The following is a 26,830-nucleotide window of genomic DNA, read 5'->3' on the forward strand; positions in this document are numbered from 1 at the left end:
GTGGGGTTGGAGTAGGAAGGAGGCCTCATGGGGGGCTCCCAGAGAGCTTGGGGGAAGGAGTGGGAGGGAGACGGGGACACCACCAGAGCTCAGGGACTTCCTCCCTCAGTCCTTGTCACGTGTGTTCAGTTGCCTCCCTCTGCAGGTCATGACAGCCATGAATATAATCCTGCTATGGGGGTGAGGGTCCTCAGTCTGGGAGACCTTGACAAAGTCATGGCCAGATTCACTGCCCTGGGGTTCCTGAACTGTGTCAGGGGCATTGATAGGACCCACATCCCGATCCATGCCCTGGGGCATAGCATAGCCAAGTACATCAACAACTAAGGCTACTTCTCCATGGTGCTGCAGGTCCTGGTTCACTGTGGACAGTTTATGGACATTTATGTCTGGTGGGCAGGCAGGGGATGTTGCGCAACTTCAGTCTGTGCCAGAGGCTGGAGACGGGCACATTTGTCCACCACCATAAGCTGGCAGCTGGGGACATGCAGATGCCATTCTGCATCATGGGGGATGCAGCTGATAAAGCTATTCAGTTCTCTCCTGAACCATGCCAGGATGCAGGCCAAGTGTACCTTTGGCTGCCTCAAGACATGGTTCAGGTGCCTAGTCACCCACCTCAGTGTTGGGGAGCTTAACATCAACCAAGTTCTTGGGGCTTACTGCATTCAGAACAGCATTCTGTAGGGGAAGAGGGAGGGAGGCCTCCCTCCCCAGGTTGGGGGTGGCCACTGGCTGTCAGGGGCATGCCTACAAGCAGTGAGGCACAGCTGCCATCCACCAGGCGCATTAGGATGGTTTGCGGATCCTGAAGGCGAGCTTCTCCCAAGGGTGCCAATAACCCTCCCCAGAGGGGGCTTCAGGCTCGTACCCCCTACTGTCTCCACCACAACCCCCTCTCATCCCTTCACCCCTCCCCGACAGGTGTAGAACGAAGGACACAGGTGTGGTGAACAAATAACTACGTTTTACTCAACAAAAAATAACTTGTGCAAAAGAAACAACACTATACAATGCTATTTACAAGAAAGTGAAGTCCAACGAACTTCTTACACTGGTGGGGCTTGGGACAGGGGAGGGGGGACCTCAGAATTTGGACAGGGCAGGGCTTAGGATGGGAGTGAGGGGCCTCAGAACATGGCAGGGGCAGGGGCTGTGAACCCAAGGGGGAGTGGGACCCCGAGCAGCATCAGCTTCAGGATCCCCTCCTGCAGTGGGTTTGGGGCCCGGGGAAAGGGAAGGTATGGAGGAGAAGGGGCTGTGGCAGGGTCTGGGTGGGTAGGGGGGTCTGGAAGAGGAGCCATGGACATTGCCCAGAGGATCAGGCAGGGGTCCAGGGTGCCATGCGGTTGGGCCGGCAGGTGCAGGGCAGCAGGGGTGGCCGTAGATTGCGCAGACAGCATGTCCTGCTAGACGCTGGTGACAGCGATCAAAACGAGACGTGAGCTGGGCCCAGGTCTGCAACTGCAGCTCCACGTCAACCCTGAGCTGGTGCTACATGGTCCCATGGATGGCCCACAGGGTGGCAGTGTGCTCCCACACGAGGTCCTCACAGGCCCTCCAACGGCTCTTCCAGATGCAGGCTCAGCCTGGTGGCAAGGTGGAGGTGGCCCAGCACTCGGATGGCATACGTCCACCTGTAAGGAACACAAGGAGAAGAGACACTCATTCAGTGCAGTCCTAAGGCCCTCCCTCCCACCAGGTACAGTGACCAACACCCCCCAGGCCAAAGGATGGGGATGTCCTGGAAGCAAAGCCATGTGTGGCCTGCACAGTGCCACATCATCCTCCCACCCCACCCCACCCCAGATTCGCCAAGCTAGCAGCCATGGTGGGTGTCGGCCACAGAAGGGTCCCCTCATGGCCCTCCCAGGGGCCGCCCACCCACCTGCAGCTCACAGCACAGCCTACAGGAGTGGGTTCTGCCTCACACCTGCAGGCACGCCCATGTGCCACACTCCTCAGTGTGTCTGGGGTCAGGCTGGCACCCTTGCGGCTAGCCTGCTTCTAGTCATGGCAGATGCTGGGAGTGCCCCTCCCTCCCCAGGGGCCTGAGGCTCATCCGGCCTGCTGTGCACCTAGCAGCAGGATGTCATTCATGCCCAGAGGCTGTCTGGTGGGTCTGGGTGGTAGACACTACTGCTGCACGTGGTTCCACGTGCTGAGACTGCAGCACGAAGTCCCAGGCCAGCCAAGCAACACTTGCAGCATGCCCCATCTGCAACCACCTCCCACACCCTGGGTGTGTGACGTGTGGGGTACTCACCAGAGGCACCCTCACCCAGTTTCAGCAACACCCAAGATGCGGCCTGGCTGCTGGGGACTGGGTCCAGGGAGATGACAGGCTGCTGGCTTCCAAGTTTGGCTCCAGCAGGGTTTGAGGCTCAGCTGACTACTCCTCTTCCTCCTCTGGGGGCTCTTGCTGCAGTGTGGGGGGAGCCTTGAACCCAGCATCAAGGCTCAGGCCAGCGGGTGATGTATCCCCTCCCCCGGATGGCATGCAGTTCCCTCTAGTAGGGCCACATTGGTGGTCCTGCCCCCAAGCATCAGGCAGCATCCTTGGGCACATATCTACTCCTGATGGAACTCTTACTTTCACGCTGACCTGCTCCAACATATAGCAGGCATGGCCTCTTTTGGCCAAGGCAGTGGCCGTGCAGCCGCTGATCTCTGCATTCTCGTGCCTGGCCCGAAGGTGTTGCAGAGTGTTCTCCTCAGCCCAGAGATCTAGGAAGTCCTTGATGTCTGGGGTGGACCAGGACCAGGCATGCCTCTTGGAGCCCCAGGGAGGATCCTGGGAGCCCTGAGGCTGCTCCCATGGGGGCCCTAGAGGGTCTCAGGATCCCTGCTACCCTGCCATGTCACTGCGGTGTGGTAAGATATGGCTGAGAGGATGTGGGGGACTGCAGCGTGCTGCTTGGCTGCTCCCATGCGCTCAGCTTTCTGCCACAGGGTTCCCCAGGCTCCCTGAAGCTTTAAGAGGGGCCAGAGGTGGGAACCATAGAGTGCTGAATGCTGTGGACCGGGTATCTTATGGGACAGCTGCATCGTGTCCTTTTCTGTCAACAGATGGCCCCCCGGGAATGTACAAACCAGTGTTTTGTTGAAAGACCTCTGTCAGAGGCATTCTTCCTCGTGGCAAGCAGTCAACTAAAGTGCCGTGTTCTGTCCACTTACTGTCAACAGAACATGCTTCACAATCTGGACGCTCCATGGGTTTTTTGTCTACAAAAACCCTGCAATCTAGACATAGCATGAGATACAGAGCCACAGGGCTCATGCTGTTGATGATGCCCTCAATCTTGACATTACCTGTCAATAGAAGGAGCAAAAGTAAACAGCCTCTGTCAATTTTTATTTTGTCAGCTTTTGGGCATTGAAAAAAAGCTTGGAAATGTAGGCATACCAAGTCTTGAGGGAGAAAGCCCCGGGAAGAGGGCTTGACAACAGGGCGTGGATGGACTTGAAGCCAGCCCAGCAGGGGATGAGAACTCAGGGAAGAGACAGGGCTAACAAAATCCTGTTATGCTCTGGAGGACTTCTGAAACCCTAGATGTTGTTCAATCATTTTAGACTGTGATATGAACAGAGGGCTGAGCTCACTGAAGATCTGCCCAGCAACAACTGACAGTGTACCAGAAGCATAAGGAGAATGCAGGATCACTACAGCCCTGCAAATCCACAGATACCTGCTTTATATCTGAGGGTATCTGCATCCTTGGATATCATTGCAGATAGCCACAGCTCATTTTTAGAGATGGATGCTGATGTGGATACAAATTTTGTATCTAGAACCTTGCAAATCGACAAAATACTCATTCACTTTATATCTGCATTTGCAGAGGTCATTGCAAATATCCACAATTTGTTTGAATACAGATGTGAACGCAAATTTAGCACCCATGCAGGGCTTTAAGGATCACACCCAGGCAAAAAGGGAACTAACAAGAAGTGAGCGCAATCCATTTCAATTCCTATGCAACTATGCCCAGAAGTGCCAACATGGAAACAGAACATAGGAACCACAGAGACTGTGGTGTTTCAACGCTTACCCTGAAGTCGAAGTCTAGCTGTATCCAAAGGAAAAAACACTGTCATTGCAGTCACACTGCCCTGAAAAATATTGAGATGGTTAATTAGCAATTTTTTGTATCTGTCTATAAGAAGCCACATATGCAATTTCTACAAATTTCTCAGTGACATTACAGCTCAGAATTAAGAGCTAAACTACATTTTGTTTAAAACTACTTAATAATGACCTTGTGTTAACCCTTATAAAAGTCACACCAAAATTTGCTGAATAAGATAAAGAGTAATCAGCATGCCAAAATTAAACAAACAGAAAATGAACTCCTTGGTTATCGATGATGACAACTGGAAACTTTTGGTCACAGAGTTAAAGAAAAGGCTTTCAAATGTGATTAAACAAACTGCAAATAAATGGAAATGATGGCAGAGCTCTTCCTCAGCATAAGATTTTAGAAGTCTGATGTTAGTAAGCAGATAAAAGAACTAGTTCATTTCTCCATTCTTACTTCTACCTCATACGTACAAGTCTGGTAACATTTATGCAATATTGCAGGAGCCAGGTCCAACTGGGGACTGAGAATGTGGGCGGGTGCAAGGGGAGATCCACTAAACATGGGACCCCTCTTCCTGGTCCTGCAAATGGCCATCTTGGCCACAACCAACAGGAGGCTGACAAAGAGGTTCCACAACTTTGTGGGGCCATGAATGAGTATGAAAGGATCAGGAGGTGTGTGGAGAAGTACAGCCAGAACCCCAACAGGAAGTTCTGGAGGAGCTGCAAGAGGTGCTGTAACCTGGTGCACTCAAGGAAGATGTACGTCAGGGTCTCCCTCACACCACAGAAGGAACAAGTGTTGAGGACAGGTGAACTGTGCCAAGTACACACCCATGCTCACCACTCTATGGAGGATCCTTCAGCTGATGTCCTCGGCAGGCTGTGGGACAAAGGTAGAACACAGGCTGGCCCACCAGGGCTCCCCACCCACTGCTGGTGGCAAAAGGTCCCATCACTTGGTGTCTGGGCAGGACATGAAGGTGGGGAAGGGGAGCGTGTGAAGCATGAGCATGTACAGGTGATGTCTTGGTGCAATTTGAAAGGGGTCCAGCTGCAATGTAGAAGACCCTCATGGAGGGAAGTATGCCGGGAGCCAGATCAATGCTTTTTTTGTTCCTCACCTAGGCTGGCAGAGTGTGCAGCCTGGCTGTCAGGGCAGGAAGCTGGGGCTCATTAAGAATCTGCGTGAAACAAAAGCTGATCAGACACCTGTTACCAGTTAAGGCCTTCGGGCTCCTTATAAAAGGCTTCCCCTGAGGCAGAAGGGGAAAGGAGTTGAGAAGTGCACAAGGAAGAGAAGTTGGAGGTTTAGCAGAGCAGAGAGGCACAGCCAGGTATGGGGGAAGGTGCTAGTGGGAAGTAGTGGGAGATGTGGCCCAGGGAAAAGGCCACTGTTTGGGGCAGGAGTAAAGTGCCATCAGTGGCCTCTCACCTACAGTCCCTGGCTGGAGTCCAGAGTAGTGTGGGGGGCTGGGATCCCCTCACCGTTCCACTGGAGAGCTGCCCTATGGCAGTTCAAACCTGGAGCAACCCAAACCCCCTGCTGAAGGGGGCTTGCTCCCCCCACTTGGGACTTGCCTATGATGAGTACTATTCAGTAAATGGAGACCCTTGCCTTTGGAAAGGCCCAAGGCAGCAAAAAGGCCCTGATGAGTCTCTGAGGCACACACTAGAACCTGCCAGGAAGCACAGAACCCTGAGGGGACTGATGAGGGAGTTGTCACAGATGGAAGACGGGATGTTAGAATTAAATGGCCTTCACTCCTCTCAATTAGAATCAAAATCATGTCCTAGAGGACCATACAAAGCACTACTGAGTTATGGGAGTCTTTGCCTTCTCAAAGAGACAATAGTGATTTTCATGCTCACTAAAAATTGACAGTTTTTGCAAGTCAATTCCAGTACTTAGCCAAATTCCAATTCAGGAAATTAAAGTCCATTACATAAAATTCACCATGTATTTTTATGAGTGAAATCATGGCCAATATTTTCTGCTTCTTGTGCAACACAACCATTGGATCCTGTAAACACTGGTGCCAGCTTCTAATTTTCTAATCAGCCCAGGCCTTGGCTCCCACTCCCGCTTCTTCTAAGCCCCCATTCTGCCTCTTCCCACCACAGCTTCACCTCTTCGCTAAGGCTCCATCCATCCTGACCTGCTCCACCTCCACCCTGCCTCTTCCTTCACCCTTCCAGCATGCAATGGCAGTCAGGAGTGGGAGGAGATAGGGAGTTTTGGCAGCTGGTGGATGCTAAGCTCAGCGTATGCTACTTTTTCTCTGTAGTTACTCCACCATTTGTCTCACTACCCTGCTGAATCTTGACTGTAAGCTCTTTTACTATACAGTGCTTAGCACAACGAGGTCCCAACCTGGTTGGGTCTCCAGGCACTATTGTAATACTAATACTCAAAAAGTGGCCTGTAAGTATCATCATCTTCTCCAGCTTCAACCTCATAGCTCACAGACAATCTGTGAACAAAGCAGCAACATGAAAGATTCCCTCTTGAATCCAAGTGATAGCAAGAGTGACTTTTTTAATTTTATATCTACATGTGGTTGAGGGAATGCCAAGAAAACGTTTGTGCCTTGGGTCGCTGTTTCTCCCTGCCAGGGAGCAGGCTTCTTGTTTAGCGGCTGTGCTTCTGCAGTGAGCAATGCCACTTCATCATGAGACAGAGCTAGTTCTCACACAGAGCCTGTGCTTTGACACTGCATAGCATAGGTCTGTCCTTCAAGCAGACCAAACATTTGCCCACTGAATCATAACAAAGTTTACGTAGTGTATCAGGTAGAAGAGCTAGTTTATGACCCCAATATATTCCAATTAAAAAGCAATGTAGGTTTTGGGTACAAGGTAATAAGAAAAGGGAGATGGAGAAAATACAGTAAATGACTTCACTATTTACAAGTGCTGAAATTGCTTTATGAACCTAAGAATTGCCAGGGAAGATCTTTTATATTCTCTTCTTATTTGTTATTGCAATGTTCTCCACCTACAGATAGGTGACTTGGGGATCCAAGGCTGGAGGGTGGCTTGCCATCATTTACAGAGGACATGGATATATTTGGGGTAGAGGAGAAGAGAATCTGAGCAAACTGTCATGATCAGGATGAGGGTAGTCAGACCTAGTGATCAAAGCAGGAGTCAGGCATCATGAGACCATGGTCCACAATAGGCCAGAGCACAAACTGAGATTCAGGAGACAGGCAGGGTCATGAGTAGGGTCCAGGGCAGCAACAGGTAGGCAGTTTATAGCTTATACAGCTCCCCATCATAGCCTTCTTGTTAAGGCCAGTCAGGGAACTGACTGAAACTGCTCAGCTGGATCAGTGTGGCTGCATTACCTACCAAGCCTGCCACAGGATCCTGACATGGGAGCCCCTCCTAAGCCTCTTCTGGTGATGCAGCACCATCAGTTGCCCCAAACCCATAGTTCCAAGTTCCAGCCCTGCTGGATCTGCAAGCCTATTTCTTTTTTTAAAAAAAAAAAAACCAAACCAAACCACACACACCCCTATACTACTAAATACTACTCAAAAAAAGTCACAAATGCAAAGTTAAAAAAATCACCCTGGCTATGTCTACACTAGCCCACAACTTTGAAATGGCCATTTTGAAGTTTACTAATGAAGCACTGAAATACATATTCAGCACCTCATTAGAATGCCAGCAGCCACGGCACTTCGAAATTGACGCAGCTCGCTGCCGCAGGGCTTGTCCAGACGGGGCCCCTTTTCGAAAAGGCCCTGGTAACTTTGGAACCTCCTTATTCCTATCAGCTATTAGGAATAAGGGGATTTTGAAAGGTGCGGGGTCCTTTTGAAAAGGACCCCCTGTGTAGCCACTCGCTTTCGAAAGCAGAGCTTTTGAAGTGCCGTGGCCGGAAGTGTCCCAATGCTAATGAGGTGCTGAATATTCAATTCAGTGCCTCATTAATAATCTTCAAAATGGCCATTTCAAAGTTTTAGCCAAGTGTGGCCACAGCCCCTGTATGGTAACACGTAGTCTTCCAGAACATCAAGTCTGGCAAAATTTGAACTTAAAAAAAACCACACCCAGAAAATAGGCAGTTAAACACCCATCCAAACCCTATTCTGCCCCCTTGGAGGTGGCAAGAGATACTGGGAATTATCTGTGTGTATTCCAGTTGGTTTTTTGGTATAATTAAGGCTTTGTTTCTGTCATGGAATTCTCAGATCCATGGCTTTGACACTTCTGCAGCAGCCAGTGCATCTGGCCAAGGGGTCTCCTCTGACCAGCAGCAGGAATTTTGGTGTTGGGAGCTCAGGACTGGGGACTGGAGCGACTACTTAGGCAGGAGGGTCACAGCTTTTCACTCTACATACTACCTCCTTCCACAGGCACTGGCCTCACAGCTCCCATTGGCTGTGGTTCTTAGTCAACGGGAGCTGCACAGGTGGGGTTTGGAGTGGAGCCACGGCAGCACATGGAATTAGGAACTGGAGGTCACCGCTTGTCAGGAGGTGGGTAAGGAGCCTGCCCCAGCCCTGCTGCCTCCAACTCAACCCCCAAACCATGAGCACCCACCTACCCTGCACCCACAGAACCTCCCAGGCCATTTCCCCCGAAGTTTTAACTAGGGACATAGAGTAGAGTAAATGCCATGGACCAGTCACAGACCATGAACTTTTGTTTGTTGCACTTGACCAGTCTGATTCTTACTAAAAATATGACTAAACATTAGTCTTAAGCATAACCGTACAGGTTGCACCTCCCTTGTCCAGCATAGTCAGGACCTGACAGGTCCCCAACAAGACAGTCTGCCTGACAAGGGGAGATCCAAGGTTTCTGCCCAAAGACAGCCCTGCACTCCCAGGGCTGCTGCAGCTCCAGCCCACCCTGTCCAGGCTCCCTGGAGCTGCCAAGGGGCTCCAGCCCCTGCCCACCCCACTTACCGCAGGGTGAGGGGGCCTCTGTTTCTGGTCCTGCTACCAGGTAATAAGCAGGGCTCTGGCACCAGCCCCAGCCCAGTATACTCTTGTCCTGCTCCACCACGGATATGGCTGGATGAAAGAGTATCTGACCTGAGAGGTGCAACCTGCACTGAATATTGGAGGCAGTAAGCAGAAAAGGTTGGTAGAAGCATGAGGAACTGTTACAGAGCTATTATGATATGAGATGATCTGGATCCGAGTCTCCACATGTGGGAAATCAAAGGAAAGAACAGGAACCTTGAGGTTCCACTCTGCATTTCAATGAAAAACTGTGTAGGTTGTGTCAATAGCAGAACACTGGGCTGTTCTTGCCCTGTGCACAGTCACAAGAAGTGGAAGATTAAATCTACAGGCTGCTCTCATAGGTAATGCTCAGTTTAGGGGGTATTCAGCATGTGAACGATCTGTAAAAGAGTATGATGGGGTTGTTAAATTTAAGTGTGGTACTCTGTATGGAGAGTAGGCACAATGTTTGAGCACAGGCAAATAAAGTAGCAACAGTCAATTACAGCCAACAGGGCAAATGTGTGCACTTGGGCATAGCTCAAGGAGAGCATGGTTAAGGTGGTATGTTCGAGAACAAGAAGTCCCCTAGAACCTTATAGGTTAAGATATATTGGAGTATAAGCTTTCATGGGCAAAGACCCGCTTCACCAGATGCATCTGATGAAGGAGGTCTTTGCCCACGAAAGCTTATGCTCCAATATATTAGTCTATAAGGTGCACCAGGACTTGTTCTTGAAGATACAGGCTATGTCTAGACTAGCGAAAAACTTCGAAATGGCCATTTCGAAGTTTACTAATAAGTGCTGAAATACATATTCAGCGCCCCATTAGCATGCGGAAGGCCACAGCACTTCAAAATTGACGCGGCTCGCTGCCAGGCAGCTCGTCCAGACGGGGCTCCTTTTTGAAAGGACCCCACCTACTTCGAAGTCCCCTTATTCCTATGAGCAGATGGGAATAAGGGGACTTAGAAGTAGCTGGGGTCCTTTCGAAAAGGAGCACCATCGGGACAAACCGCATCAATTTCAAAGTGCTGCAGCCGCCTGCATGTTAATGAAGCGCTGAACATGTATTTCAGCGTTTCACTAGTAAACTTCAAAATGGCCATTTGCATGGCAATTTCAAAGTTTTTGGCTAGTGTAGACATGGCCACAGACTAAAATGGCTACCTCTGATACTTAAGGTGGCATGGTTATCAGAATTTTGCTGAACTGGATGTTCTGGAAGGGCACAAATTGCTATTTTAACTTTACATTAAGGAAATCTGACTGATTTCGTACTATTTTAAAACAGAAAGGTAGCAGAATGGGAAAGAAAAGTTTCATGATTAAGGCAACTGACACGCACCCTGGAAAAGAGCACAACAATATCCATGCTTCAGATTCTGGACAAATCACTTACCACACTTTACATGCGCATGTACACACTAACTGCATGTTCTTAATTTTCTGGAAGCATGAATTAAGACTCCACGTTGCACTTTAGAGAAGTCCTGAGCTGCAGCTGAAGTCAACCCTGTTTGGACCTGCAAGCTGTTATACAAAGCTAAACTGTGTGAAAAAAAATCAGGTCCTAGACATTTCACTGGGCACTCAAAATTAGTGATATTTGACCTTCTCTAAAATGATTATAACCCTTTACCAGTATATTCTGAAAACAAATCCAATAAGGTCCATAAAGAACTCATACTGCAGTGATGAGTACCACAAAAAAACAGTTAATTCTGCACCAAATGTAGGGTTTGAACATCATGCAGTAAAGATCTAAACCCACACATTGTTCAGTGAGGAAAAAAAAACCAAATATATAGCTGCTTACTCATTTTGTGCACCAAATGAAACAGGGCCTGTTTATGTAATTATCATAATGCCTATTACTCCTGGGGAAATTCTGCACATGCACAGAACTTATGACTCCCCACAGCTCCCTTTGCTTTCCTACAGGAAGAAAAGATTGTCTGAGGGAGCTACAATAAGTGGTCATGTGATTCTCCCCTCTATTATACTGTGGAAGCTCAGGGCCACCAGCAAAAGTACACATCACAGCTTCTCATCCTGACTGAGGTGGGGAGTATGGGACTTCCTCTTTCACTGCATGGTGTTGAGCTGGGTCAAACCAACCCCCAGATTTCATCAACTATAGGAAGCTCTGCAAATTTCCCACCCATCTCCCACTTCCTAAACCCCCTGCTCCTCAGCCGCAGAGGGAAGAAGCCCTGTAGAAGGAACTAGTGACAGACTAACTCGACTACCCTCTGAATCTTCAAAGACAAGAAGTCCTGGGGCACCTTATAGACTAACATTTTGGAGCATAAGCCTTGCCCACAAAAATTTATGCTCCAAAATATGTTAGTCCATAAGGTGCCACAAAACTTGTCATTTCTGTGTAAGGAACTGCTACCCCATCCACCAAACTCCTCTGTATCCAGACCCACTCAAACTCAGACCCTCCACCAAGCCTCACTCCTGCACACACCTAATGCCCTACTAGAATCCCTACTCCCCCTGCACTTGGACTACGCTTAAGTCTCCCACAAACTCCCCAAAAAAATGAAGCTGGATCCATACCACTCTAAGCCCCACTCACAGCATCTGGACCTGCCCCTAAGTACTCCACACCCAGACCCCCATGCTTAGGTCTAACCCCTCACCACACTGAGATGCACACACCAAGCTAAACACCTTCACCTAGATCCCCTGGGGAGTCCATTAGCGGCACACCCACAACCCACCAACAAGCCCCTGGACATCCAACCCTGCTTACCTAAATCCCCTACTGAGCTGCCCACACCTGTACTCTCCCCACAGACACATGTACATTGTCCCATTGAGTCTCCCCGACAATAACTGATGCAGTTGGCGCAGAGCCCTGGGAAGTTTCTTGGGCAGGCCCTGCCCTTGTGCTGTGTTAGGATTGGGTGTGACCTCACCTCTGAGGCTGTGACCTGTGGTAAATGAAGCTGCACAGTGATCTCCCATCTCTGGGCAGCCCAATGTCAGGCTGGAGCTTTCACATTTAGTGATAACATTTGCAAAATTTCAACACTGTGTGCACAAATTTATTTTTGGCACAGAATGCCCTGAGGAGGACTATATGTGCAAGGTAGCTGAGGGTTGCATACCCCACCCTTCTGTCTTAACATACTGTTTCATGTATTTTGTTTGTACGTATTTACTTACTTTGAGCCAAGGAAGTATATTCTCCCTCCCCCACTCTCCAGCCTGAGTATAAATATCAACTGATGAGACAGTCATACATAATTTTTATAACGGTGTTTCAGCTGGTTGACCTACAAAGATCTTATACCTGCTGATGCTGCAACAGGAAATGCTGTGAGAAGTGAATCCATATCCCCCAGGACCAGTGAAATCCAGAGCACTGTTTAATGAACATGCCTTTCTTTCAGAAGAAAGCACACTTCATGATCTTATCAAATGATACCTAGTCTTGAACTTTCTGCTTTAAGGGTAGGTTTCCCTGAAGAATTAACTTACATGACTAGTAAGTGTGTGCACTCCTTAGAGAAGGCATTTTAGGTAAAAGTGATCATGAAATGGCAAAGTTAATGATTTTAAGACAGGGTAGAAGGAGAACAGCAAAATAAAGGCAAGGCATTTTAAGAAGGCAGACTTCAAATTCAGGGAGTTGGTAAGATCCCCGGGGAAGCAACTCAATAAGGAAAAACAGTTCAAGTGTTTGTTTGTTTTGTTTAAAAAAAAGCCAAAGACAACGTGTCTACATTCGCCCAAAACTTTGAAATGGCCATGCAAATAGCCAGATAGGAATAAGGGGATTTCGAAGTTGCTGGGGTCCTTTTGAAAAGGAGCCCCATCTGGACAAGCTGTGTGGCGGTGAGCCGTGTCAATTTCGAAGTGCTGTGGCTGCCAGTATTCTAATGAGGTGCTGAATATATATTTCAGCGCTTCATTAGTAAACTTCAAAATGGCCATTTCGAAGTTTTGGGCAAGTGTAGACATAGCCTACGAGAGGCATAACAAAGACAGGAATTATGGCAACTCCATGCCTTGGCTAGGGTGGACCAGAGGGTCTGGCTCAGCAGGACATCATGGTAGGAAGCCCCAGAGAGCAAGAAAACGTGTCAGAGGCTTGATCAGCACATCAGGAACATCCCAAGTGGTCTTCTGTGACTGTACCTTGTCACAGCTCAGAGTTTCAGCTCTTCTGGCATGCAGTGCTCCTCTTTCAAAGCTCTGGGAAGTGTCAAACAGCTGAGTGAGCTACTCCGGGAAACATAAGGAATCAATCACTGAAATGCACCTCAGCCAAGGGAAACTATGGCTGCAAGAGGAGGAAGACAGATTGCTGTGCAGATTTTTCTAAGCAGGGAGAGTTCACAAAGCTCTTGTTAGTAGCAGCATCAGCTGAGGAGGCTGTGGGAGAACAGAGGGAATCCCAAGAGATAAGGATCTGCTCTGCCATAGCACAATGCTGTACTGTAGCATACATACCCACCATGCATCGCACAAACTACTGATGCTAACCCTCAACGTGGACACATTCCATGGATGGGGGAGCAAGTATAAACACTCTTACAATTTGTTTTGTCAACTTTTGGGTGTTGACCTAAGTTTTATCAACAAAATTTTGTAGTGTAGCCATACTTCAAACTGAGGGTATGTTAATAAATCTCTACAAAAATGAAATGCTAATTGTTCCCAATCAAGTGGGGGTAAAAAACCTCAGTGTTTAAAGCCTAGACCCACCCTTAGATCAGCTTTTCCAATAAGAGAAAAACACTTTATTACAATGACCTGTACAAATGAGGTTACTGTCATATGAAAAATTGGATTCATACCACCAATCCCTACCACTTATGGCACACTTGCAGATTTGACATACCAGCTGCATGTGTCCTGTTTTCCAGTGACAGAAACATAGCAAAACAAACTGAACATCCTAAGACATACACAGGTACAAAATGTTATACAGGAAAGGCATGAAGTTAAAACTACCAATTACAGCTACAATGGAGGCATTAACTACAGACTGCTCTAATAAGTCATCTAAGCAAGGTGCTGATGATGATACTGATGGAGAGACTAAGATCACAGATCATCTAGCAGATGAGCCAGCAGGGCTCAGGAAAGAAGTAATGTACAGCAGATACTGGCACTATGATAGCGGAGAAAGCTCTATGAAAGAGCATCTACGCTTGCTTCACTGACTTTCAGAAGGCATTTGACAGTGTAGATCAGAAAGTGACTTGGGTGCATTGAGTCATACAGAGTGGATAGCAGACTGATATGGTTGTTGAAGGATACCACTGACAATGCAGAGGCAGTGGTGAGAAGGTAATGGCAAGATGGTTTAGAACGAGCAGAAGTACGAGACAAGTAGATCAGATATCACCAAGTAGCTTCATCACGCAGCTAGAGTGAGCAACGGACAAGATCAAGGAAGACGAAGAAGGGATATCTGTGCAAGGGATAAGAATTAACAACCTGAGGTGTTTGAGAGGAGTTGTTACAGAAAGATCCTGAGACTAGGATGGATGCAGAAGGTCACCAATGAGGAATTATATGGGAAGATATAGCCAAAAGAGAACCTACTGCAGAAGGTAATACAATGGAAGTTACAGCTATTTGGGCATATTTGCAGAATGAATGATGAATTTAAAAAAAAAGTCAGGACCCTGGTATTTGGCACTGTGGGTGGTTTGACTAGGAAAGGCAGACCTCAGAGAGCAGGCAGATGCACTAGATTCTGTGGACTAGCTCCACACCAAAATAAGCCACTCCACACCAGACAGGGAAAGACGCAATGAAGCAACAAGAGGCAGACAACACCAACAGGTGCTGAGCCCATAGTTGTTGATGAGACATTAAGATGTATATTAGCACTGTAGACATAAGTAGATGCCCACAGACTTCATTTGCTGGTAAGTGTTTGTTCTTCCTCTGTGCTTTCATTCAGCACACTGGCACAGTTCAAACAGAACCCTTGTGGTAAAGTGGTGTGTAACATCAGTTTTGCTTTGAGATACTACAGGCAAATAAGGCAGCTCTACAGAAGTCAGCACACAAATTTTCAAAGTGGTGACTATACTCGAGGAGAAACCAGGTATTCAGTAAAAGGAAGAACGCAGAACTAAGTGCCATGCCACCCCACACCCTCTTTGTTTTCATTAAACCAATTCTTTCTATCAGCTGAAAGATGGCACTCACTGAGGCTGCTTTGTAAAATAAGAGTGCAAGGATTGCCTTAGACCTTGTGCTGGCCCAACATTAGAACGTGAAACTCGGTTTACTTTGAACTTCAAAAGCAAACATTTGTTACAATAGCCAGCGGTAACTTGGCATTTGTTCTTTATCCGAACCAAGCAATTACCTCCCAAAGTCTCAAATGTCTATTAGAGCAGGGGTGAGCAAACATTTTACATTGGGCCCCACTTTTTGGTCTTGCAATTAGCTGGGGCCCCACCAACCTGTGGGAGGGCCACCAGAAGAGATGTGGGGGACTGTGCAATAAGGGGATGCTGGGAGGCTCCAGGGGGTGCCTGAAGGAGGAGCCCAAGAAGACACCTCATCACGCCAGGCACTTGCTGGCTGTCCCCACTGCTTGACTCAGGGCCTCTGCACATTGATTGTCCCAGCAGCGCATGTGCATCCATATCCTTTGGAGAGAGCAGCAGGGGAGACCACATGGGAGAAAGCAGAAGGCTGGCGAGGCAGTGGAAACCACAGGGGGTTGGGGCAGGTAGCTGATTGCACTGTGCCCCCTTTGCAAAATGCTGTGCCCATGCACCCTGTATTAGAGAACGTTACTACATACACAGCAAGTTCTTAGCCCTGCATGGATATAAAATTTGTATTCACATCCATATCTTAAAGAAAAAAAAAAACATGCTGTGGTTAGCTGCATCCATGGATGCCAATACCTGCCAGAGATTCACAGATTTTTTAGGGTATGATTTAAAAGGGTCTCAGCCATATTCACAAGACGTTAGTTTGGACTATACCGTTATGTAAATGCACTAAGCAGGAAAAACCCCACTGCTTAAGGCAGTTGTTCTCAATCTATTTATCTGCTCTCTATGTGCACACCACACACACTATGTGGATGGTCTTGGGCATGTCACATGGACCATCACTATATGCTGAGTGAGCCACCAGCAGCCTGCAAGTTGAGAGAACTAATGGCTTAAGGTGTTGAACTCAAACCCTTCAGTATTTTACAGACCAATCTTGTTGTCAGGGATGATGAAGATGTACAAGATTGCTTATTAAAAGTTGCAGTTTCAAATCATCTGCCACAAGCTATATCTGGAAGAGACTTTTTTTAAAGTAATCATTGTGCCCAACTACATATAAGCCAAGAGCGAGAAAAGAGCTCATGGTCTCTAGACAGATCATCTGACAACCTAAAAGTCAGATGTGCCCAGGGATCCAGGAAGAAGCTCAAGCTATGCTTATATTTCTCTGTGCCACCACCCCCACAAACTTGATACAGTTCTGTGGGGATGTGGAACCGTACTTTCTCTGTCTCCAACTCTAGGAATACTTCTAACGCTATACTGGACAGCACAGACCCACAGGTACCCTCCAAGCTACAGTAAAAGAGAAAGAATTCCTCCTGGACTCCCTTGGTGGTCAAAATAACCAACTGGACCTACACACAGAATGCTTCTGCCGACATGCACAGGCAGAAATTGTGGGTAAGTGATGCTGTTTTTCCAATAACCTCAGCCATGCAGAATGCAATGCTAATCAACAGCCTCAGAAACAACTCTGACATTGTCAGCCAAGAGGCTGACAAAGGAGGTGTTTAGTCATCATGAATAAGACAGACTACCAAAAGGAGGCTGCCAGGCAACTCTCCAATACCACATTCTACAAGCCACTGTCCCAGGATCCCACTTAAGAATACACAAAAACTACAGCATCTGCTCAGGACCCTCCATATAAAAACACAGCAACAAATCTACACAGACACACTCCTTGAACTCAAGCCAGGTTTATTCTACCTTCTACCAAGACCCATAAACCTGAGAATTCCAGATGCCCTATTATCTCAGGCATTGGCACTCTCACTAAAGGATCGTCTGGATATGTGGACTCCCTGCTGAGGCCCTATGCTACCAGCACTCTCAGCTTTCTTTGAGATACTACCAACCTCCTTAGGAAACTACAATTCATTGGTGACCTTCCTGAACACATCATCCTGGCCACCATGGATGTAGAGGCCCGTTACACCAATATCTCACATGAAGATGGACTTCAAGCTTTTAGGAAGATTATCCCTGACGAGACCAAGGCACAAACAGTGGCTGAGCTTTGTGACTTTGTCCTCACCCACAACTATTTCAGATTTGAGAACAATTTATAACTTCAAATCAGTGGCACTGCTATGGGCACCCATATAGCCCCACAGCATGCTAACCTTTTATGGCTGACCTGAAATACTTCCTCATTTCTCGTTCCCTAGCACCCCTCCTCTACGTGCACTACATTGATGACATCATCTGGACCCCTGCGAAGGTGGCTCTTGAAGAGTTTCACTGTGATTTCAACAGTTTCCACCCCACCATCAACCTCTACCAGGACCAGTCCACACAAGAGATCCACTTCCTGGACACTACTGTACAAATAAGTGATGGTCAAATAAATACCACCCTATACTGAAAACCCACAGAGCGCTATGCTTATCTACACACCTCCAGCTTCCATCCAGGGCACACTACATGATCCATTGTATACAGTCAGGCACTAAAGTACAACCACATTTGCTCCAATCCCTCAGACACAGACAAACATCTACAAGACCTTTATCAAGCTTTCCTCAAAGTACAATACCCACCTAAGGAAGTGAAAAAACAGACTGATGGAGCCAGACACGTTCCCAGAAGCCACCTGCTACAAGAAAGGCCCAACAAGGAAAACAAGAGAACACCACTGGCCACCACATACAGCACCCAGCTAAAGCCTTTCCACACATCAGTGATCTGCAACCCATCCTGGACAATGATCCTTCACTCTCAGAGAACTTGGAAGCAGGCCCGTCCTCGCCTACAGACAGCCGGCCAACCTTGAACAAATTCTCACCAGCAACTACAGACCACAACACAGTAACTCTAAACCTGGAACCAATCTCTGCAATAAACCTTGGTGCAAACTCTGCTCACCTACCTACACCAGTGATATCACCACAGGACCGAACATCAACCATACCATCAGGGGTTCTTTCACCTGCTCATCTACTAATATAATATATGCCATCACGTGCCAGCAATGCCCCAATGGAATTTACATTGGCCAAACTGGACAGTCTCTATGCAAAAGAATAAATGGACATAAATCAGACATCAGGAATGGTAACATACAAAAACCTGTAGGAGAACACTTCAATATCCCTGGACACTCAGTAACAGATTTAAGAGTAGCAGTCCTACAGCAAAACAATTCAAAAATAAAATGGAGAGAGAAATTTAATGTGGGTAAGTGTAAGGTAATGCATGTTGGAAAAAATAACCCAAATTACACGTACTACATGATGGGGTCAAATTTAGCTACGACAGATCAGGAAAGGGATCTTGGAGTTATAGTGGATAGTTCTCTGAAGACATCCACGCAGTGTGCAGCGGCAGTTAGTAAGGCAAATAGGATGTTAGGAATTATTAAAAAAGGGATCGATAATAAGACAAAAGATATCATACTTCCCCTATATAAAACTATGGTACGCCCACATCTCGAGTACTGCGTGCAGATGTGGTCTCCTCACCTCAAAAAAGATATATTGGCATTAGAAAAGGTTCAGAAAAGGGCGACTAAGATGATTAGGGGCTTGGAAAGGGTCCCATATGGGGAGAGGCTAGAGAGACTGGGACTTTTCAGTTTGGAAAAGAGGCGATTGAGGGGCGATATGATAGAGGTATATAAAATCATGAATGGTGTGGAGAAAGTGAATATAGAAAAATTATTTACCTTTTCCCATAATACAAGAACTAGGGGACACCAAATGAAATTGATGGGTAGTGGGTTCAAAACTAATAAAAGGAAATTTTTCTTCACACAGCGCACAGTCAACCTGTGGAACTCCTTGCCCGAGGCGGCTGTGAAGGCCAGGACTCTATTAGGGTTTAAAAAAGAGCTTGATAAATTTTTGCAGGTCAGGTCCATAAATGGCTATTAGCCAGGGATAAAGTATGGTGCCCTAGCCTTCATAACAAGGGCAGGAGATGGATGGCAGGAGATAAATCACTTGTCTTCTGTTCTCCTTCTCTGGGGCGCCTGGCATTGGCCACCGTCGGCAGATGGGATGCTGGGCTTGATGGACCTTTGGTCTGACCCAGTATGGCCATTCTTATGTTCTTATGTTCTTATGTAAATCTGAGCTGCAATTCATTTGCAAGTTTGACTCCATCAACCAAAGATTAAATAGAAACTGGGAGTAGGTGGCCCATTATAAAAGCAGTTTCTCTGTTCTTGATGTTCACACCTCCACATTAGACAGACAGTGGGCCACATCTCCCACCCATCTGACTGTTTTCCTCTCTTGATGTTCACTACTCCACATTAACTACTGATAATGGGCCATTCCCACTGTGATGGAGTCGGGGGGAGTGCATGTGTGAGACTCAGGCTGGATGTGTGAGAGACAAGCAGAGCAGCTCCCAGTAGCTAACGATGACCCTGGGGCTATAACCTAGGCTGGCAGGTAACACCTCTGCCCTGAACAAAGAGGAGGGAGGAGCCGAGCTGGGTTTGAATCGGAGGGGGCAGTTAGAAGCTGGAGGGGAGAGGGAGCTGGAAGGCAGCCAACTAGGCGAGGGGGAAGCTACACCTCAGAGGGGCACCCCTCGGGCTCCTCTCCCCAGGACAGGTTGGAAGGACTGTCTCTGATTGATGTACTGACTCTTTTGTGAGAAACTGGGCCTCTGTCACCTAATGAACTTCCTATTCTACCTTATGAGTGAGAGTCACTCCTGCCTGCGGCCAGGGTGCAGTGCATGGGGACCCCTGAACCCCATCACACCCACCCTGACTGAATAGACCTTGTCAGCTCTGGCCCTCCCCTTTACTGAGACGACCCTCTTTAAATCCTCCTCTGAACCTCCCCTCCCCCGCCACATTCCCTGCTTCATCAGATGCATGTCTTTGCCCACCTAAGTTTATGCTCCAAAATTTCCATTAGTTTATAAGGTGCCACAGGACTTCTTGTCACTTTTATATTTAAGTAATTATAGGAATATTAGAATGCTATACTGGCAAAGAATTTAGTGTAGACGCAACTATGGTGCCAAAACTATGCTTTTCACCAGTATATTAAAACATGCCATTTTGTAGTATAACCTGTCTACCATATGGGCTTCTGCTAGTACAGCCATGTGAGAGCTTGTCTCCGGTAGGTGGTGGATCAATGCTGCAGCAATTGATCCACGAGCTGATTTATTGCATCTGCTTAAAACATGATAAATTGATCTCCAAGAGCTCTCCCTTCTACCCCGGTACTCTACCAGGGCAAGCAAAGTTGTCAAAGTTGATGGGAGAGTTGCCCCCAATGACCTTATTGCATGGAAGACACGCAACAAGTGCATCAACTTCAGTTATCTGTGCAGATGAAGTTGTATAGGGTAGAGGAACAGGGGAAGGAAGGGGAATTAGTTCAGACAAGGCCTTGGCCAAGGATTACATTAGTTCACAATCCTGAGGACATAGTTGCACTGGCACAAGCCTGTAGTATAGTGACAACTTTAAACTCAGTCCAAAACCCACATGCAGTTATACTACTTATTTTAAAGCAAAAAGCAGTCAAGTAGCACTTTAAAGACTAGCAAAATTTTGCTAGTCTTTAAAGTGCTACTTGACTGCTTTTTGCTTTGTTTTGAGTATAGAGACTAGCACGGCTCCCTCTGTTACTATTCAGCTTATTTTAAGTTTCAGATGTAGCCATCTTAGTCCGTTTCAGCAAAAACGAACAAGGAGTCCAGTGGCACCCTAGAGATTAACAATTTTATTAACATTGCTGCTCCAGTGTGCCACTGGATTCCTTGTTCTTTTTGCTTATACTAGTTTGGGGAAATATAAGCTATAAGAGTATAAAGTGCCTTGTACAGCTAACTCCACACTAAGCCTTTTCCTGGCATAACTAGATGTGGGTGGGGAGAACCACATCCATTACTGATCATTATTGTAGGTAACACTAAGGAAAGACAAAGGTGTCAGAGTGCTCTTAAAATAGTAAACATACATGACCACCTTTTCTAAACAGTGTTTAAATAATTTGTATAATCTTTAAGGAGAAAAGTAAATGGAAAAAGGTTAACCCTGCTATATTCCAAATATACAATAAAAACAATGAATAAAATAAAATTTACCTAGCACAATTAATGTGAGAACTATTATAAATGTAAAAAAGAAAAAAAAGATTTACAATAATGCATTACTCACTCTACGGATGCATTCAACAAACCACGAAGTTTTACCAGAATGCAAGTGCAGTATAGGTTACGGATACAGCAAGTGCACATCAAAACAATAAAGCAGTCCAGTAGCACTTTAAAGACTAACAGAATAGTTTATTAGGTGATGAGCTTTTGTGGGACACAGTCACTTCAGATCATAGCCTTACGAGAACAGACTCAATATATAAAGCACAGAGGTCCAAAAATTGTTGAAGGTTGGCAAATCCAGAAAAGCAGAGGGATGGCCAGGGGGTGGGGGTTGTGGGGTGAGGAAGTTAAGAGTTAGATAAAACAAAGTATGTAAAAAAGAGTCCTTATAACGGGTCATGTAATTGCTGTTCCTGTTCAAGCCATAAGGTTAGTTCTCTGCATTCCCTCTGTAGATGGTGGTTAAAGTCTCTTTTCAGTAGAGCACAAACTTTAATGGAGTTGGCCATTCTGTTAAAGACCTGAAAGTGCTGGCTCACAGGTTTGTGTATTTCGATTTTGATGTCTGTTCTATGTCCATTCATTCTTTTTTGAAGAGTGTTTGCAGTCCGTCCTGTATACATGGTGTGTGGGCACTGTTGGCACATGATTGCATATAGTGTTCGGTGAGGAACGAGGAAATGCACCCATGATTCTGTAATTAATATGGTTAGGTCCAGTGATGGCATCTCCAGAATAGGTATCTGGACAAAGTTGGCAACAGGTCTTGTTGCAAGGAAAAGTTCCAGGATTAGTATTATTGTGGTATAGCCTGTGGTTGCTAGTGAAAATCCTCATAAGGTTGGAGTCTGTCTATAGGTGACAAGCCTATTCTTTCCTAAGGCCTTCTGCAGCATGGCATGATTTAGGACAGGTTATAGGTCTTTAATGATGTGCTGCAGTGGTTTGAGCTGTGGGGCTGTAGGCAATGACAAGTGGTGTTCTTTTACTGGCTTTTTTGGGCCCATCTCGGAGTAGTTGGGTTCCGGGTACTCGTCTGGCCCTCTCTATTTGGATTTTTTACTTCTCCCACTGGGTAATTAAATTTTATGAATTTTTGGTAGAGATCGTGTAGTTTTTGGTCTCAGTAGGATCAGAGTAGATGCAATTGTATCTCAGGTCTTAACTGTAAACAATGGATTGTGTTGCATGTACCGGATGGAAGCTAGAAGCATGTAGGGAAGTGTAGCAGTCAGTGGGTTTCTGGCAGAGAATGGTATTGATCAGGCCATCAGCGATTTGTGCTGCAATGTCCAGGAAGTGTATCTTTCATGTGGAGTGGCAAAAGCATAAGTAGATGGTGGGGTGCAGGTTGTTGAAGTTGCTGTGGAATTCTTCAAGTCTCTTTAACATGAGTCCAAATTATAAAGATGTCACTGATGCATTCTAAGTAAAGGAGGCGTAATAGGGGACTCCCCCGACAGCAGTAGCAAGAATCTTGATTTCTACATTCAATGCTTCTGCTGCCGTACAGAGACTGACATTACACACAAACCCCAAATGGAGAATTTCAACCGGGCTGAACACCATGCTGTCCCAAGTCTCAAAAATAACCCAGACATTATAATCAAACCAGCTGACAAAGGTGGTGCTGTTGGCATCATGAATAAGTCAGACTATGAACAGGAGGGAGCCAGACAACTCTTCAATACCATGTTTTACAGACCTCTCTCTCCTCTGATCACACTTTGGAATTCCAAAAGAAACTACACCATCTACTTAAGAAATACCATCCTGGAACCTTTCCCTGCAACAAAGCCCGCTGCCAGCTTTATCCACATATCTTCTCTGGAAATACCATCACTGGACCTAACCAGTAACAAAGAGGAAGCCGTGCTAGTCTATACACTATCAAAACAAAAAGCAATCAAGTAGCACTTTAAAGACTAGCAAAATGGTTTATTAGGTGAGCTTTCGTGGGACACACCCACTTCTTCAGACCATAGCCAGACCAGAACAGACTCAATATTTCAGGCACAGAGAACCAAAAACAGTAAGCAAGGAGGACAAATCAGAAAAAGATAATCAAGGTGAGCAAATCAGAGAGTGGAAGGGTGGGGGGGAAAGGTCAAGAATTAGACTGAGCCAAGTATGCAGATGAGCCCCTATAGTGACTCAGAAAGTTCCCATCACGATTTAAACCATGTGTTAATGTGGCGAATTTGAATATAAAAGCCAGCGCGGCTGCTTCCCTTTGAAGAATGGTGCGAAAATTTCTTTTCTGTAACACACATACCTTTAGGTCATTGACAGAATGCCCCATTCCATTAAAATGTTGACTAACTGGTTTGTGGATCTGGAGTGTTTTGATGTCTGTTTTGTGCCCATTGACCCTTTGTCTAAGGGAGTTAGAAGTCTGTCCAATATACAAACCATCTGGGCATTGTTGGCACATGATGGCATATATGATGTTAGTAGAGGAGCATGAGAAAGTGCTGTGAGTAACCTGGTTAGGTCCAGTGATGGTATTTCCAGAGAAGATATGTGGACAAAGCTGGCAGCGGGCTTTGTTGAAGGGAAAGGTTCCAGGACTGGTATTCCTGGGATATAGACTGTGGCTGTTAGTGAGGATCCTCATGAGGTTGGGAGGTTGTCTATAGGAGAGAACAGGCATGTCACCCAGGGCCTTCTGGAGTGTGGCATCCTGATTAAGGATAGGTTGTAGGTCTTTAATAATTCATTGCAGTGGTCTGAGTTGGGGGCTGTAGGTGATGACCAGTGGTGTTCTGTTCTTGGCTTTTCTGGGCCAATCTTGGAGTAGCTGGTCTCTGGGTATTCGTCTGGCCCTGTCAATTTGATTTTTTACTTCTCCTGGCGGGTAATTCAGGTTTATGAATATTTGGTAAAGTTATTGTAGTTTTTGGTCTCTGTCAGTTGGATCAGAGCAAATGCGATTGTATCTAAGAGCTTGACTGTAAACAATGGATCTAGTCACATGTGCAGGATGGAAACTAGAAGGGTGTAGATAAGTATAGTATAATCTGGAGATATAAATTGTCCCCAAAATGGAAATAATTGTGTGTGAGAACAAAGTTACAGAGGTCAGACACCAGATTGGCTGTGGTGGCATCAGGGATGGTATTCCTGATTGCTTGTAATCCATCTTTAAGTGGAATATTAGTGTACAGAGCCTCTACATCCATTGGGGCAAGGATGGCGTTATCAGGAACTTTTCTGATGTTTTATAATTTCCTCAGGAAGTCAGTAGTATCTCAGATATAGCTGGGAGTGTTGGTGGCACAGGGTTTGAGGAGAGAGTTCACGTAACTGGATAGTCTAGTGGCAAGGGTGCCAATACCTGAAATGATAGGGCATCCAGGGTTTCCAGGTTTGTGGATTTTGGGAGGTAAATAGAATAATCCAGGCTGCGGCTCAGATGGTGTGTCTGAGTTAATGAGGTTACTCACGGGCACTTTCCCATGCTCCTCTACTAACATCATATATGCCATCATGTGCCAACAATGCCCAGATGCTTTGTATATTGGACAGACTTCTAACTCCCTTAGACAAAGGGTCAATAGCCACAAAGCAGACAGCAAAACACTCCAGATCCACAAACCAGTTAGTCAACATTTTAATGGAAGGGGGCATTCTGTCAATGACCTCAAGGTATGTGTGTTACTGAAAAAAGAATTTTCACACCGTTCTTCAAAGGAAAGCAGCCGCGCTGGCTTTTATATTCAAATTTGGCACATTAACACATGGTTTAAACCAGGATGGGAACTTCGAGTCACTACAGGGGCTCAAATATTGGAGGGGGAGGCCTCTTAGTCTGGATCTGTAACAGAAACAAAGGGTCCTGTGGCACTTACAGATTAACAGAAAAGTTGTGAGCATGAGCTTTCGTGAGCACAGACTCACTTCATCAGATGCTGGTCTTGGAAATCCAAGATTTCTAAGACCAGCATCTGATGAAGTGAGTCTGTGCTCACGAAAGCTCATGCTTATGCTCAAAACTTCTCTTTTAGTCTGCAAGGTGCCACAGGACCCTTTGTTGCTGTTACAGGGGCTCGTCTGCATACTTGGCTTAGTGTAATTCTTTACCTCCCCCCTCACCGCTCCACTCTCTGATTTGCTCACCTTGATTATCTTTTTCTGATTTGTCCTCCTTGCTTACTGTTTTTGGTTCTCTGTGCCTTAAATATTGAGTCTACTCTGGTATGGCTATGGTCTGAAGACGTGGGTCTGTCCCACAAAAGCTCACCTAATAAGGTGCTACTTGACTGTTTTTTGTTTTGATAGCATATAGACTAGCACAGCTTCCTCTCTGTTACCATCTACTTAAGGAACGACCTGCTTCTACTCCAAACCTTATTCACTCAGGTACACCATCTGGTGTTCTGTAACTTCCCCAGGAAGTGAGTGGAATCTTGGCGACAGCTGGGAGTGTTGGTGGCATAGGGGTCGAGGAGGGAATCTACATAATTCGATAGTCCGGTGCTAAGGCTGCCAATTCCCAGAGAGTGATAGGGTGTCTGGGGTTTTCAGGTTTGTGGATTTTGGGAAGGAAACAGAATAATCCAGGTCGGGGCTCCGATGGAGTCTGAGTGAATAACATCCCCAGCAGAAACAAGTTCAGCACCCCAGGTTCGGGCCCACAGAACAACTTCTACCTGCCCTGGGGAATAGGAGCCACTCTCCACAGCCAGCCCCGTCCTGCCGGGACCCCATCACGTCCTCGCCAGCGCCGGCGACCCGCCGTTCGGCTACGGGAAGCGATCTGTGAGAGGGGCAGCTTGGCGGGGCCCTGCCCGGGACCCCGCCTCCCCTGCCCCCGCACTTACCACAGCCCCGGCCACGGCATGGACCAAGCTCTCGTAGGAAGACACCGCCCCCATGGCTGGGGCTCCCGTGGGGATTGCCGCAAACTGGGGCTGCGCGCCAGAGGGCCGCGAGACGGCCGGCCAGGAGGGGACTCTGCCTCTCGTACCCCCGTCCTGCCGCGCCATGGCTTCGTGGGGCACGTGATCGCTGATCCTGCGGCGACTGGACCTACTGCCACCAAGGCCCGCCTCCCCTGATTCGCCGCGTCCAGCCAATCAGCTCGGGTCTTTTGTTCGCTGGCACCGCCCCGCGCCGACCTGAGCTCGAGCGCTTGCGAGCGCCGCGGTCCTATGTCCCGCTGCGGGTAGTCACGTGGGCTGCAAGAGGCGGGCTCAGCGGCCAGGCAGAGGGTGGCGGGAAGCGTTGCCACTCTTCCGACCGGATGGACTGGGCGTCCTTACGGCGGTTGGTGTCCGGTCGGGAAAAATGACAGCCGGGGCTGGTAGAGACCTGCTCCTACTGAGGGCAGCTGTAATACCCCACGGGGCACCTCGCTCCCGCCTCTCCCTGCGATACCGCCGGGGGCGAGCGGCTCTCCCATAACTGCCGTGCGTCGCTAACAGGCAGCTG

General features: G+C 47.2%; 1 protein-coding gene across 2 annotated transcripts in view; it reads right to left on the reverse strand.

Annotated features, from left to right (window-relative positions):
- Window positions 1–26,388, reverse strand: part of SLC25A17 (solute carrier family 25 member 17) — a 65,906-nt gene extending 39,518 nt beyond the window's left edge. For both annotated transcript variants that reach the window (XM_075009616.1, XM_075009607.1), the window contains exons 1-2: window positions 26,221–26,388; window positions 4,053–4,113 (exon numbers count right to left, since the gene is read on the reverse strand). In XM_075009616.1, coding sequence (XP_074865717.1) covers window positions 4,053–4,113; window positions 26,221–26,385 — 226 coding nt within the window. In that variant the 5' untranslated portion in view covers window positions 26,386–26,388. The remainder of the gene's footprint in view (window positions 1–4,052; window positions 4,114–26,220) is intronic.
- Window positions 26,389–26,830: the final 442 nt, after the last annotated feature.

The sequence above is a fragment of the Carettochelys insculpta genome, chromosome 1 (genome assembly GCF_033958435.1).
Source record: "Carettochelys insculpta isolate YL-2023 chromosome 1, ASM3395843v1, whole genome shotgun sequence".
Classification (NCBI taxonomy): Eukaryota; Metazoa; Chordata; order Testudines; family Carettochelyidae; genus Carettochelys; species Carettochelys insculpta.